Source organism: Arctopsyche grandis, chromosome 3 (assembly GCF_051622035.1).
Source record: "Arctopsyche grandis isolate Sample6627 chromosome 3, ASM5162203v2, whole genome shotgun sequence".
In the NCBI taxonomy this organism is placed as follows: domain Eukaryota; kingdom Metazoa; phylum Arthropoda; class Insecta; order Trichoptera; family Hydropsychidae; genus Arctopsyche; species Arctopsyche grandis.
In genome coordinates, this window is record NC_135357.1 from 31,686,172 (window position 1) to 31,702,061 (window position 15,890).

At 34.8% G+C, this 15,890-nt stretch overlaps 2 protein-coding genes across 2 annotated transcripts in view; one reads left to right on the forward strand and one right to left on the reverse strand.

Annotated features, from left to right (window-relative positions):
• Window positions 1-15,890, reverse strand: part of LOC143909201 (uncharacterized) — a 171,080-nt gene that overhangs the window by 16,023 nt on the left and 139,167 nt on the right. The window lies entirely within an intron of this gene.
• LOC143909381 (clavesin-1-like) lies at window positions 7,153-15,502 on the forward strand. Its single transcript, XM_077427332.1, has 6 exons — window positions 7,153-7,225; window positions 10,589-10,771; window positions 12,690-12,911; window positions 13,003-13,196; window positions 13,527-13,643; window positions 13,719-15,502. The coding sequence occupies exons 2-6, from the start codon at window positions 10,597-10,599 to the stop codon at window positions 13,968-13,970; spliced, it is 960 nt and encodes a 319-aa protein (XP_077283458.1). The 5' UTR covers window positions 7,153-7,225; window positions 10,589-10,596; the 3' UTR covers window positions 13,971-15,502.

Here is a 15,890-nt window from a genome sequence, read left to right on the forward strand (position 1 = left end):
ATATGTACATACATACATACGTATATAGCGATGAACATTGACTTTTGAAACTTTGACTCACCCGAAGAAAAACAAAAAAATCACAAAATGATTCAATGCTATTATCGAAATTGCAAAAATCTTTGCATTAATGTAGTCAAGAAATCAATGTCAACAGTTCAACCTTTTACTTAGCACATTCAACTCGGCGCGTAATTTCATACACTAGCCCGTATGGCGGCACTGTCACGCGTAGCGCACCCAATTACTATTTTAATTACTAAATTATGTTGTATTGGATTAACTAACAATCTTGTTGGTCTTTTTGTTTCTTATTTGCAGGATCGACGTCAATTCGTTAAGTTTGGGAGTTGCTTTTCTTATGAGTATGTTGCCACTTCTAGGATTCCCCAAGGATCAAATCTTGGCCCTTTATTATTCCTTATATTTATCAACGATATTCATTCTTCCATTCAACATTCTAAATTTTTATTATATGCGGATGACTTAAAAATTTATAAGAGAATAATTAATTTACCTGACGCTCATTATTTTCAAGAGGATTTGAATTCTATTTTTGAATGGGCTAATGTCAATAAACTTCCCTTCAATATCCTAAAATGTCGGGTCATTTCTTACTCTCCTTCTCGTTCGTAAGTATCCGTATAAATTTCATGATTCTCTTCTTCAGAGAGAATTATTTATATCTGATCTGGGAATAGTCTTGCTTGGACCTCTTCAATGCCAGTTATGTTGAGTTAGTCAAGCACATCCTAAATAGCACGATGTAAGTTTTCAATCTTATTGATTTCTTTTAACTTATATTTGTATTATAAACACAGCGACGCTCTGGGGCTACCTTTCAAGTCTTTAAAATAAAATAAAATAGGCTCCTGGTATTGTAAATTTTTTTTTTCGAAATCCATGTATTAAAATCGTACATTTGACTTTTGAACTTACCATGGGCAATTTTTACTACAAAATTAAATTTCGTATTCAAATATTTTTACTTATTACTTACCTCCTTTACGTTTCACATGGCTTTCGTGTCAGTGGTCATTTTTTTATCTCTTATCTCTTATCCTATCGTTTTCATACTTTGCCATATTGCTCATTTTGGTCATCAATATACGTTAATGTATCGTCTGCCATTACGTTGGAGATAAAATATCGTATACAACGGGTTTCAAATTTCGAGCTCATCGAGTTGCCTGACGTCTACTACGCCGACGTCAACCGCGTTATACTGTCTTCTAACCTTTTCGCCTTGATATGCCCATTACAGATTTTAATTGTTTAAACGCCTATAATTTAAATCTCTAACTCTTTGCAAATCATTAACCTGGCTTTTGGAACTCATTAAAACACAAAAAAACTTTTTTATTAAAAAAAATATTTTTTTGGATAAATATATTTTGTAAACAATTGTTTTTTATTGAATAAATATATTTTGTAAACAATTGTTTTTTATTGAATAAATGTTACTTGATTTCAGAACATTAAAATTTGCAACAGATTAAAAAGGATTTGATGCAACAAATTAAACCGGTAATAGAAAATATGTAACAATCGAAAAACTCCATTCAAAAATGTGAAACGAAAATCTGATTGACCGACAATTTTCAATCAGTTAGAAAAATTTTAACTTAATTCTCAATAAACTAGTGTTGTGCCCGTTAAAATTTCAACGCGTGGTTTCGGAAAAAAATTGATACATAATTTAAAATAAAGTTACAATACGTATAGTAATAATTAATCGGAATCGGAGGTAAAACAGAAATCGGGAATCGGAACTGAAACAGGGATCGGTATCCGGAACTGAAAATGGAGTCCGTATCCGAAACAAAAAGAAATCCAGAATCCGGCGGCGCTCGGTGCCCCGGGAGCCATCACACCCCCGCCCCCCGACCACCCCTTAGACGCAGCCGCCTCGAGGCAACCGCAAATCAAAATCGAAACGGCTGGTTTCGGAAAGAAATTGATACACGAATTAAAAATTACGAATTCCGAATTACGAAGTGATACGTCGTGTGCATCGCCGACTTCAGACCTTCCCCCCCACTTCCCCGCTACCCTGCATACAATAGCGGATTGAGTATCGCGTTACACCTATTCGCATTACATTTTATATTCTATTTTTAATGATTATTTTTTAGTTTCAACTTTACATAATTAATAACAATCCCGATATAATATTAATAAGTGAATCGTGGCTAAATAATAACATACCTGACAGTGTCGTAGAAATTCCTAATTTTGCTATTTATAGATCCGATAGGGAAGATAGAAGAGGAGGAGGTGTTTGCATTTATGTAAAAATTTCTTCTAATAATCCATGTATTGTGGTTGAAAGATTTTTACCATCCAATATCTCAATATCAGGCATCGAACACTTGTGGTTAAAGGTTTGTTTTAACTGCTGCGAATTTATCTTAGCGTGTATTTATAGACCTCCCACTTCCACATTTGAGGAAGACATCAAACTTTTCAACGTCATCGCCAATGAAGGATGTAAAAGCTGTCCAACGCTGATTTTTGGAGACTTCAACTTTCCTACCATTAACTGGAAGTTTCTCAGCCCAGTTGGTCTTTCCGGCTCTGCAGCTGAGTTTCTTGATTGCATCGCAAATTCAGGACTAAATCAACTGGTAGACTTCCCTACTCGTTTTCGAGGATGTAATCGACCATCGACATTGGACCTAGTTTTCTCAAACTCCCACAATTTCTTATCATCGATTCTCTCTGACTCCCCAATTGGTCTAAGTGATCATATTACAATTAACTCTCTGATTCAATGGTGTGATCGATCCCAATGTAAACCTCAAACTGATCCTTTCTTAAAGCGTAACTTTAAATTAGCCGACTATGAGAAATTGAATGATTTTTTTATAGACAGCGATTGGTCATTTTTAGAACTCGAAATTAATATTCATTCTAAGTGGGATTCTTTTTATCATATTATAAATGCTGGCATACAAAAATTTGTTCCTTTCCTTAAACCATTCAAATCCAAATGTAAACCGTGGATCAATAAACCTATATTGATTCTGATTAAAGAAAAACGGAAACTTTGGAACATTTATGCTAAACATAAAACCCATGAGGGTTATGCTAATTATAGAAAACTTAATAATGAAGTCACTAAACAAATAAGAAACTCAAAGCGTGACTTTGAACTTTCAATCGCTTCTGGCGATTGCAAAGTTTTCTTTAAATACTTAAACTCTAACCTAAAATCTAAAATTGTAGTTTCCACAATCATGAATGAAAAAAAGGAGCTTATTACGGATCCCCTCTTAATAGCCAACACTTTTGCTAAGGCCTTTAGCAACTCATTCATCAAAGAAGACTCTACAAATCTGCCGATGCTTCCTAACTTGTCCCGAAATTCAACAGTAATTAATAATATAATGTTTTCCGAAAAAGTCGTTTCAGAGGTTTTACACAACCTTGGAGACAACTCCGCCCCTGGTAATGATAACTTACCTTCACTTTTTTTTAAAAAAACTGCTCTATCCATATCTCGTCCCCTCTTTAAACTCTTCAATCATTCCTTTATATCTTCCTTTATACCCAACGAATGGAAAACTTCTAACATTATTCCTATCTACAAAAAGGGAAACAAATTAGAAGCCACTAATTATCGTCCTATCAGTCTTTCACCCATTTTGCTAAAATGTTTTGAAAAAATCATCGCCTCTCAACTGACTAAATTTCTTGAGTCTTGTAACCTTTTATCTAAATACCAGCATGGTTTTATAAAAGGCCGATCAGTACTGAGTAACCTTTTAACCGTGCACAATGATTGGTCTCTCCTTCTTAATAATAATATACCCGTAGATGTCGTCTATCTTGACTTCGAAAAAGCCTTTGATAGAGTTCCTATCGATCGGCTTTTACTAAAAATCGAGCATATAGGTGTGAGAGGAAGGCTACTTGACTGGATCAGAGTGTTTTTAAAGTCTAGATACTTCTCGGTGAGGATTGGATCCTGCTCTTCAGAATCTCATCCCGTCCTTAGTGGTGTTCCCCAAGGCTCTGTTTTAGGGCCAATTCTTTTTTTAATTTTTATTAATGATATAGCAAATGACCTCACTTGTAAATATTCTATTTTCGCTGACGACATTAAACTTTATTGTCCTGCCAACTCAGATGGCAGAAATTCCCTTCAAAGCGATTTGGACACAATTGTCACGTGGTCTAAAACTTGGCTTTTAACTTTAAATGTTAAGAAATGCTCTGTTCTCCACCTAGGAAATAATAACCCAAATCTTTCCTACAAAATAAACAGCCTTTTCCTGAATTGCGTCCAATACCAATTAGACCTAGGTATCATCACCACTTGCGACCTAAAATGGTCCGCTCATATAAATCATATTGTCAACAAAACTTACTCATTTTTGTATGTTATAAAGCGGGTATTCAATTTTCTAAATTTAACTATTTTAACAAAAATATATAAAACTTTCATCAGACCTAGACTTGAATACGCTTTTTGCATATGGAATCCTCATTTTAAAAAGGATATTACATGTATTGAAAGGGTTCAAAGGAGAATTTCAAAGATTCCTTCTGAACTCAAATCACTTTCTTATAATGAAAGATTGAAAATAATGAATCTCACTACATTGGAGACGAGAAGATCTAGAGGTGACTTAATCGAAGTCTATAAAATTCTTAATAATCACTATAATTGTCATATGTCTAATGTTATTTCATTCAACATAAACACTCACCTCAGAGGTCACACGCTTAGACTCCAAAAAGATAAATCTAATAAATTGATCAGAGATACATTCTTTTCTAACAGAGTGGTTTCAGTTTGGAATAGTCTTCCCAACGATTTAGTAACCTCTATTAATATTAATATTTTTAAGAATAAACTTGATACTTTTTTTAAAACCAAAGGATTTTTGTGATTCTTCTTTCCCATAATCATATTTCTGTATTTTTATCTTTTTTTGTTTATTTATTTTATATATTTTTTTTCTTCTCTTATTTTATTTTATTTTAATATTGTTTTTTTTTAATGTATTTTAATTTTTCTCATTGTTTTATTGCATATATGTATAATTTGTAAAATTATGTTTATTCAAACCCCTTGGGCCTATCGGCTTTGCCGCCTCCCCCAAGTATATTAAATAAAATAAATAATAAATAAAATAAATTATTTTGGGTTGAAGTATTATCATAGTTGAAGGATTATCGACGAGCAAAAGGATTTATCAACCTTGGTTTACTAAAGAAATAATTAATCTTTTAAAAAGTAAATATCTAACACATAAACTCTGGAAAAAATCGAGCAATCCTCTTATCTTAAATAATTTCCGTATTTTATGGACGGAAATTAAGAAATTAATCAATACTGCTTATGATGTTTATGTATGTAGCTGATTGTGAACGTTCCACAGTTAAAAACCCTAAGAAATTCTGGAACTTCATCAATACTAAACGTGTAAATCGTGTAAAGTCGACTGTTATGTTACATAACTTATGTACAATGGTTCTGGCTTGTTAGAGGATGATCAAAACATTGCCGATTTTTTTAAATCAGTTTTCAATAATCCTATTGATTCTACGGAACCTACCAACGACTCAGAATTTACTTTTCCCACTTTAGCGGTTAATCATCTTGACTCTTCCGATCTGAAATATGGCTTTCTAAAGCTAAAAAATATCTATTCTTCCGGTCCTGACGCCATTCCTAATTACATCCTAAAAGGATGTGAGGTTGGTTCGGTGATTACTGGTCACAAATTACTCGTCACAAAGTCATCTGGCAGCCGAAAAGTCCATCATACTAACGATAACTATCATAGTAACGAGAACTTGAGTGCCAAATATTGTGTATTCGCGATTTTCATGCCAAAAATTGTCTTTGTGACCACCCCAATGTGACGAATAGTCCAATTACCGTGAGGTTAGTCTCTTAGAACCTTTAAAATTTATTTTCAACTCAATTCTAAAGAACTCTTCATTCCAATATTTATGGAAATGCTCTAAAGTGACTCCTATTCATAAGAAGGACGAGAAGTCTTGTGTAAGGAACTACAGACCTATTACTATCTTGTCCACGCCAGCCAAAATGTTTGAAGTTATATAACACAAATACATTTTTAATCATTTTCAAAATACACTCATTGATCAGCAGCATGGCTTTCGTCCGGCCAGATCAGCTATTACCAATTTGTTATGTTTAAGTGACATGGCCAGATCTTTGAACTGTAATAATCAAATGGATGTAATATACATATACTGATTTTGAGAAGGCGTTTGATAAAGTCTCTTATATTGTACATTAGTTCGCAGTTTTCTCGAGTCCATTATATGATCTCCCTATCAACTTCGTAACTCTCTAATGTTGGAACGAGTCCAAAAGAAATTGCTTAGATTTTTATATCTGAAGACATTTGGATTTTATCCATATCTGTTCCCTAGTGCCTTTGTCTTGGGATCTTTGGGTTTCAACTCCCTGGCAAAGAGAAGAGATTTACTTATTGGGAAACATTTCGTAAAGTTACTTAGAGGAGAGATTAACCATCCCGCTATCCTGCAAAGACTAAATTTCTGGGCCCCGGAGAATCAGAGAGTTTGCGAAAGCATGATATATTTTTGTCAATTAGGGCTAAATCAAACGTGCTCATGAAGTCCCCCCTCTCAACAGCTGTTCGACTCCTTAACCTACTGGCACATTGCTTGGACCTCTTCAATGCCAGTTATGTTGACTTAGTCGAGCACATCCTAAATAGGACGATGTAATTTTTCTTTTTTTTTTTATTATATGCACTTCTGTTTACTTGTTTTTTATTATATGTTCTAAATTGATTTTTTATGATTTTTTTTAATTATGTTTATTATTTTTGATTTGTTTTAACTTAAATTTGTATTATAACCACAGTAAAGCTACCACAGTAGGACTACCTGTCAAGTCTCTATGGTATTGATTTTTAAAATTAAATAAAATATGCTCCTGGTATTTTAAAATTAGTTTTTTCGAAATCCACGTATTAAAGTCGTACATTTGACTTTTGAACTAAGCATGGCCAATTTTTATTACAAAATTACATTTCGTATTCGAATAGATTTTAAAATAAAATAGCAAATTACATTTTTTTTTAAATAATACAAAACCGTTTTTTCTATGAAAATTATATATATAGTATAATGTTCAATATCCATTTCGATTTCAGTTTGCAACGGACCATCAAAAGTTGAACATTCTTTGTGCTAGGACTAGCATTCAATTGTGAGTAATTTCGTTTTAGATAGTTTGGATAAAGAAGACAACATGGAAATGAGTCTGCAACTGAATATTCAATTTAAATTTTATTTCTAAATAAAAATCATATAAATATTTAGCCTGCAGTATAGCTCGGTGGTTGCATTAATACTTACCACCAATAAGTTGCCGGGTGCGATCCTTGGATTGAACTTGGTTGAAAATAATTTATTCCGAGTATTTGTGTAGTACTGAAGTCAGACTTGAATATTTGTGACCCCTATTCTATTCCAATTTATCAGATTTCATTGTTGAAACGATCCCTTGTCAATTTGGCAAAAACCATCCTACCCACTATGTCACCACCAATTAATCGATTTCAAAAAATTATAATCTATAAATGTATATACATATGTATATATACAAGTTTAAGGGTTCTAGGACACTTACCTCCCGGACACATACAAATAACCCCCGCTAAAATGATTTAAAAATAGTAATAAGTAATTAATAATTTTAAATTAATAAATTAATTTCAATTTATGTACAATATTTAATTTCAATTTATTATTGTACATATAATAAATATCAAATTAAAAGCCTTTTAGTCACCAGTTAACGTTTGCGTTCTGTGGTATTGAAAGTAAATTTTAATACTTTTTTTCTAACATTAAATTACAATTGATTTTTGAATTTTTTTGTATTTTAAACTAGTTGTTTTCCCCGGCTTCGTTCAGTATTTGTAATATAAACAGCGTAAACATGGCGAATCTAATAGTAAATATTCATTTGTTTTTTTATTAAATTTATTTGAATCGAAAAAAATATAATATTCAACCAATTGAATTGAAATATATATGAAATAAAGACACTTTATGTACATATATACATATATATATGTACATACTTACGTACTTACATACAAAGTCTCTTTCGACATTATATATTAGATTATTATTATTGATTACTGATGTTTTTTTATTGATTACTAGTGGTTTTACCCAGATTCGCTCAGTATTTGTAATATAAACCGCATGATTAATCTAATATAGTAAACATCTTATTAAATTTATTTTAATATTCATTCGTTTTTTATTAGATTCTACGAACCAACGATTGTTACGGGGGTTAATGTCCAGGGGGTACATGTCCAGATACCAAGTTTAAGGTGGCGTTAGGAAAAGTCCGCAATGGCATGATGGGAAAATATTTTTAAAAATAGGCGATGAGGGTTTTCTCAATTATTATTTTACTAGTTGTATTACCCGGCTTCGCTCAGTGTTTATAATATAAACCGCTTAAACATGACTAAGCTAATTTAATTAAAAAAAAAAAAAAAAATTAAAAAATTTAAAAAAAAAATAAAAAAAAAAATTAAAAAAAAAATAAAAAAAAAAATAAAAAAAAAATCAAAAAAAAAATTTAAAAAAATCAAAAAAAAAAAATCAAATTTTTTTTTGCCTTCTAGGGCTTCGCCCTCGGCACCCCCCTGAGCCTTTGCCTTCTAGGGCTTCGCCCCTCCACGCCCCATGAGCAATTGCCGTTTAGGGCTTCGCCCCCATGATCAGTTGCCTTTTAGGGCTTCGCCCCTCCGCGCCCCCATGATTCAAAGCCGTCTAGGGCTTCGCCCCCCTTAGTTAATGCCTTTTAGGGCTTCGCCCCCCGCGCCCCCAAGATTAATTGCCGTTTCGGGCTTCGCCCCCCTTAGTTAATGCCTTTTAGGGCTTCGCCCCTCCGCACCCCCATGATTAAATGCCGTCTAGGGCTTCGCCCCCCCTAGTTAATGCCTTTTAGGGCTTCGCCCCCCGCGCCCCCAAGATTAATTGCCGTTTAGGGCTTCGCCCCCCTTAGTTAATGCCTTTTAGGGCTTCGCCCCTCCGCGCCCCCATGATTAAATGCCGTCTAAGGCTTCGCCCCCATGATCAGTTGCCTTTTAGGGCTTCGCCCCTCCGCGCCCCCATGATTAATTGCCGTCTAGGGCTTCGCCCCCCTTAGTTAATGCCTATTAGGGCTTCGCCCCTCCGCGCCCCCATGATTAAATGCCGTCTAAGGCTTCGCCCCCATGATCAGTTGCCTTTTAGGGCTTCGCCCCTCCGCGCCCCCATGATTAATTGCCGTCTAGGGCTTCGCCCCCCTTAGTTAATGCCTATTAGGGCTTGCGCCCCATGAGGCTGGGCCCCCCGGGCCCCCTTCGGGGCCCCACGGGGCTGCGCCCCTTGTGGCGCCCCCTTTTGAGCCCCATGGGGCTGCGCCCCATGAGGCTGGGCCCCCCGGGCCCCCATTCGGGGCCCCACGGGGCTGCGCCCCTTGTGGCGCCCCCTTTTGAGCCCCATGGGGCTGCGCCCCATGTGGCGCCCCCTTTTGAGCCCCATGGGGCTGCGCCCCATGAGGCTGGGCCCCCCCGGGGCCCCACGGGGCTGCGCCCCTTGTGGCGCCCCCTTTTGAGCCCCATGGGGCTGCGCCCCATGAGGCTGGGGCCCCACGGGGCTGCGCCCCTTGTGGCGCCCCTGGCGGGGCCCCATGAAGCTACTCGCCTTGCGCCCCCGCGGGGGTGAATCCATTGAAACGAAAAAAACAAATCGGCGCCCATGGATCGAAAAAAAAAAAATCGAATCACGTGTTCGATGACGTCACCGATCTACGGACGACGACGACGAAAACGACGACCAAGGATACATACAAAGTCTCTTTCCAAATTATAGATTAGATATAAAAATATATAATTTACATTTAAAATCGCATCAATATTAAAAATGTAGACACTAAAACTTTCTTATACCTAGCATTTTTACCAAGGCGTCATTTCAGCTTTTCCAGGGGGTCAAATTTTTTGACCAATAAGGAATGACTTTCTTGAGGAGGGGGGGGGGGTGTGTATTATATTTAAAAAAAATGGGTGTATATGAATTCAGTGTTCAAAAGAATTTCAATATTCTATTTTCGTTGGTTTAGTATTTTAATTAAAATTCATAATAATACATTAAACAACGTGAATAGTCCCGTTCAAATCTAGAGGGGGACGGCTGCCCATCCCGAACCCCTCCCCCCCCCCACATGACGCCCCTGATTTTTACCCAAACTCATTTTATAAAAATCGTTATTTTACAAACTTTATCAAACATATTAATATGTTTTATTATTTCTAAAATTAACAAATCAAATAAAATGATCACATAAAACATACAGATCTTATGTACATATTTATATGAATATTACAAGCACATCACTTTTGACTCTAGTTTCCATAATGCGTGTATTCAAATGTTACACAGCTAACTAATCAATGTTTGTCAGTCACATCACATTAATTCAGAATATAAAACCCAAGAACTTGCAGCAGCTCAATTACAGAGAACCTGAGTCGACTTGTGATTGTCTATGTGCTTTTAGTTGCAAAGATGACTTCTACAGATACAACAAATCTTCCAGAACTATTCAAATACAATGTGACGCCGCACGCAAAAGAAGTGGCCCTAAAAGAATTGAGGGAAGATGATTTATTGAGGGAGCAGTGTTTGGATCAGATGAGAGATTGGATATCCAAACATCCCGCAATTAAAACATGCAGAACAGGTAGTTAACATTCAATGAACAGGCCAAGCCCGCACCTACCATATGTACAAATGTGTGCAACGCACACAGGCGGCAGAAAAAATATATTCCTTATAAATACTAAACAAGACATCGTACTTTACAAAATGCATACATATATGTAGGGTCTTATTGTATATTTGTGGATTGCTGTTGCAAATTACAACTTGTAACACGTGCGAACTATAATTCGAGGAAATAATAGGATAGCAGGTATAACTTCGGTCCGCATAGAGCTAGGTATTTTATGTTCTATTATGTTTGTAACTGCCAGATGTCTGGGCCTGCTTAGAACTAAACGTTTTGGTTTTCTGTCGATTTTTTTGGTTAATTTTTATTGTGATTAAAATTTTCAACACATTATTTCTCACACAATATTTATCAAAAAGTAAGATTTTTCAACTACTTTCACGCACTTCATTTAATTAATATGATTTATACAATAATTACATGCTTAAAAATTTTTTTTTCAAAAACAAACCTTCTTTTTAGTTTTGTATATAATATTAAGATATATAAATTATTATTTTAAATAAAAAAAACCAATAATTTTATTTTATTACCGCCATCTATGTATAAAACTAAAGACTACATAGACGTCACCCAGATTTAAAATTAAAAACGCGTCTTATGGTCCGTACGCACCAAACCAACGACGGTTGCGGGCCAACTTTTAAAACCAGTAGCGTACAAAATATCGAAATAAAAATTAAATAAAAACATTGAAATTAAATATCAAAATTAAGCTAACGAGCGACATTGAGCTAAAATTAGATCATCGTTGATGTTTTGAATTACAACAATGTTTTGAATTACGACGATACGCATTACAACCAGAGAAATATTATAATTACGAGCGAAAAAAACCTTGTTATTGTTTCTTATAAGTCGTCACGATAACTACTGTGTTTCGCCGTCGATGAAATATTTAACAAAAAAAATGTCGGTGATTTGTCAAAGGGTTTTTTTTTCTTTCGTCGAAATAAAATTAATAATCACACATTATCCGATAAATTTTACCTCTGAGATGGATTTAATTATTTGATTTATTTTGACGAGAGAAACAATTGAAGACATTATCCGATAAAATTTACCTCTGAAATGATTTAATTAATTGATTTATTTCGACGAGAGAAACAATTGAAGACTAAAAAAATTTCGTTTGATAAACCGACAACGTTCCGGGTTGGGACCATCGCTCGGTCACCCATACTAACACATGATATATTCTCAGTAACTGCGCATTACGGGGAAGTAAAAATAATAATTCTTTGATTTTTTTTCGATCTTAGTGCGTATCTTCGTAAGTCAAAACATCTTCGACAAACAAAAGTCGAGGATTACCTGTATGTGATTGTTGATGATCTAATTTTAGGTCAATCTCGAAAATTTATTTAAATTGGGCATGTTCTGTTTTAACTTTCAATATTTTATTTTAAATTTAATATATGGATTATAATTTAATTTTGATATTTGAATTTAATTTTAATATAATAATAATATTTTTAATTTTGATATTTAATTTCAATTTTTAAATTTAATTTTTATTTCGATATTTTGTACGCTACTGGTTTTATCCTGCTGGTTAAAACGTTGGACCAAAATCGTCGTTGGTTTGGTCCGTACGCAGCATTAAACAATATTTTATCTCTATCGTAATGGCGGAAGATCCATTTACTTATATTGATACCAAAATGAGCAATACGGCAAAGTATGAAAACGATCGAATAAGAGGCCAATCTTTTCCTGAATTGTAATCGTAAGTGAAGGAGATTTGTAAAAAAGAGCGGCGCATTCAAGTTTGCACACAGGCAGTGTGCAAACTCCTAGTTGCGGACCTGATTAACCTCAAATATTTTAGAAAATAATTGAGGTTGTTTCATGATAATTTTGATTGTAGATTCCAACTTTTTGCTACGTTTCTTGCGAACCAAAAAGTTTTCTGTGCCCCAAGCGTGTTTGCTCCTCGAGAAGAACTTGGTCACCAAGAAAATGAAACCCGAGTGGTTCACAAATATAAACTACGATGACCCAGCGATTCAAGATGTAATCAACAGTGGCTATTTGGTACCGTTGCCACAACGAGATGTCAATAATCGTTGTGTTGTTATGATTCGTTCAGGTAATATTTTATAAATAAATTGATAACGTCAAATTAAATACATATGAAACTTTAGCTAGGTATATTATTTTAAACGGAATTCATTTAAAAGGTTGCCTCGATCCCAAAAAGCATACACTTACAGACACAATTAAAGCCCACGCTTTGATAACTGAACTACTGATAGACGACGAGTTGAACCAAATCTATGGATATTCCTTCATTAATGACTACAATAACTTGACTATGAGCCACATGAGCATGTGGTCCTTAACCGATATTAAAATGCTTCTTGGATGTACTCAAGTGAGTAATATAATATTACGGTTCGGTGATTTTTCCGCAAAAAGCGATCTCGCGCAAGTCACTAAAATCTCGATCACGGAACATCTGGCACCCAAAAACTCCACCAATTCACGAGAAATATTGTACTAACGAGAACTCGAGTGCCAAATGTTTCGTGATCGAGATTTTAGTGACGTGCGCGAGACCGCTTATTGCGGAATAATCCGTTTATTAATAGTACATATGTATATCACGATCAAAGATCGTTAAGTTTTTAGAACAATTAATGGTCAAAAGATTTAGCTACTTTTGCAGTATAGACATATGTAATTCAGTAATCATCTGTTTTAGAATGTGTGTCCAATTCGCAACAAAGCCAATTATTTCATCAATACGCCGTCTGTAGCACAACAAGTATTGAGTTTTGTAATCTCACTTCTTGACGATAAAATGAAAAAGAGATTTATTGTGAGTAAATTAAAAGCTTACAATAGGACTAAAAAAAAAACAAAACGTAATTTTCAATGATTGCGTTATCTTTAGGTTCTTGAGAATGTGAATCAGCTCAATGACTGCCTCAACCCGAGTATTCTTCCCAAGGAGTATGGTGGTGAAGTACCTCTCGCTGACATGATCGATGACTTGAAAAAAAAACTGGATAGTGTGAAAGGATTCATCTTGTCTGGGGATGATATGTACATCGATACGGACGGTGACTACAAATTAGAGGGTATGATGGAGGCAGAACTCGGCACAGGTACCACTGGAAGCTTCAGAAAATTGGAAGTAGACTAATGCCAGCAAGATGTTATAAATGAAAATCATCCATGGATCGCGATTGAACAATTTTTTAAAACCTTTTTATAATCTTTTTGTGATCAAATATATGAATTTTAAGAAAATATTTGAAATTAAATACATCACTGATTACTTGAATACAAAATGTCTATATTTCTAACCATAATATAATATATATAAAAAGAGAGGCGTTGTATGCAATCCGTGTGTATGTTTGTGCGGACGAGTCAACCAGTAAGGAGATTTCTAAGAAACAAATTTTAATGTGCCTTCGATTTCGAATACTATTTCGATTTCGATTCCTTTTTCAATTTCAGTTCCCTATTCCTTTTTTAGTTTTGGTTCCCGATTCTTGCTTCAGTTCCAGTTCCCGATTATTGTTTCTGTTCTGGATCCGGATTCCAGTTTCAGTTGCGGTTGCCGATTTTTGCTTCAATTCCGAATCCGGATTCGTTTCAGTTCCGGTTCCCGAATTTCGCTTCAATTCCGGATCCGGGTACCTGTTTCAGTTCCGGTTCCCGATTTTTTTCAATTCCGGATCCGGATTCCTGCTTCAGTTCCACATCCGAATTCCTGTTTCTGTTCCGGTTCCCAATTCTTGCTTAAGTTCCGGATCCAGATTTTTATTTCAATTCCGGTTCCCAATTCTTTTTTCAGTTCCGGTTCCCAATTCTTGCTTCAGTTCCGGATACAGATTCTATTTTCAGTTCCAGTTCCTGATTCCTTTTTCAGCGCCGGTTCCTGATTCTTGCTTCAGTTCCGGTTCCCGATTATTGTTTCAGTTCTGGATACAGATTCCTGTTTCTTTTCCGCTTCCCGACTTTTGCTTCGTATTGTAACTTTATCATGTATCAATTTGTTTCCGAAACCACCCTATGGTGGTGTAAGGGAATGAAACGACGGAGTGTTGTACACACGACTATTTAATATGACGGTTGGGAAAGAAGTAGTTCAGCAGCGAGCAACATGGCCGAGTTGGTCCCAGCTCGCAGATGGTGACCGAAACCCGGCCATGTCATAGAGCCGCTACCACCCCGTTGAAATTTCAACGGGCACAGTACTAGTACTACAATAAAATTCGACTTGCACCTATAATCCATACGTACAATGTTCTATTGTCTATACAAAATCCTATTGGTCGAGAGGCGCTGAAAGAGTTAGCATGTATGTTTTACCGTACGTCTCTTCCTACAGCGGATTTTTGATTTTTAAATGCTTTTTATTATTACTAATTTACATATGTTCACAATACGTCTGATATCTATTTTGATAGCTACTCATCTACTGATCATTTTCTATGTTACAATTTTAATTTAATTTTGTTAGTAATCATAGTATTATATTATTCTAATGTTAATGTACAGCATAATAGGAAATAGAGCTCAAAAACCTATTTACAATTCTTAACCTACAGCGGGTGGATTATATTATATTATAGTATATAAATCCCCTTGATACCTTATTAAGCAAGGCTAAAATCGGTAATCATTATATAACAGAATCAGCCGACCATTAACCTGCCTTTCGGAATTCATAAAAACAAAAAAATATATATATATGTATTTGTTCAAAAAAATATATTTATAATAAATATATATATTTTGAAAGCAACTGTTTTTTATTGAATAGATCTTACTTGATTTCGGCACATTAAAATTTGTAACAGTTTAAAAAGGATTTGATGCAGCAAATTAAACCGGTAAAAGAAAATATGTAACAATCGAAATAATCCATTCAAAAATTTGAAACGAAAATCTGATTGACCGACAATTTTCAATCAATTAGAAAAATTCAAACTTTATTCTCAATTAATATTATTTTGATTATACATCAATTATTTTAAAAACCGTTGCAATTAACGCCACTTATTGTTTATCTTCAACTTTTTTTTAAATACATTCGTTACGTATTAAAATT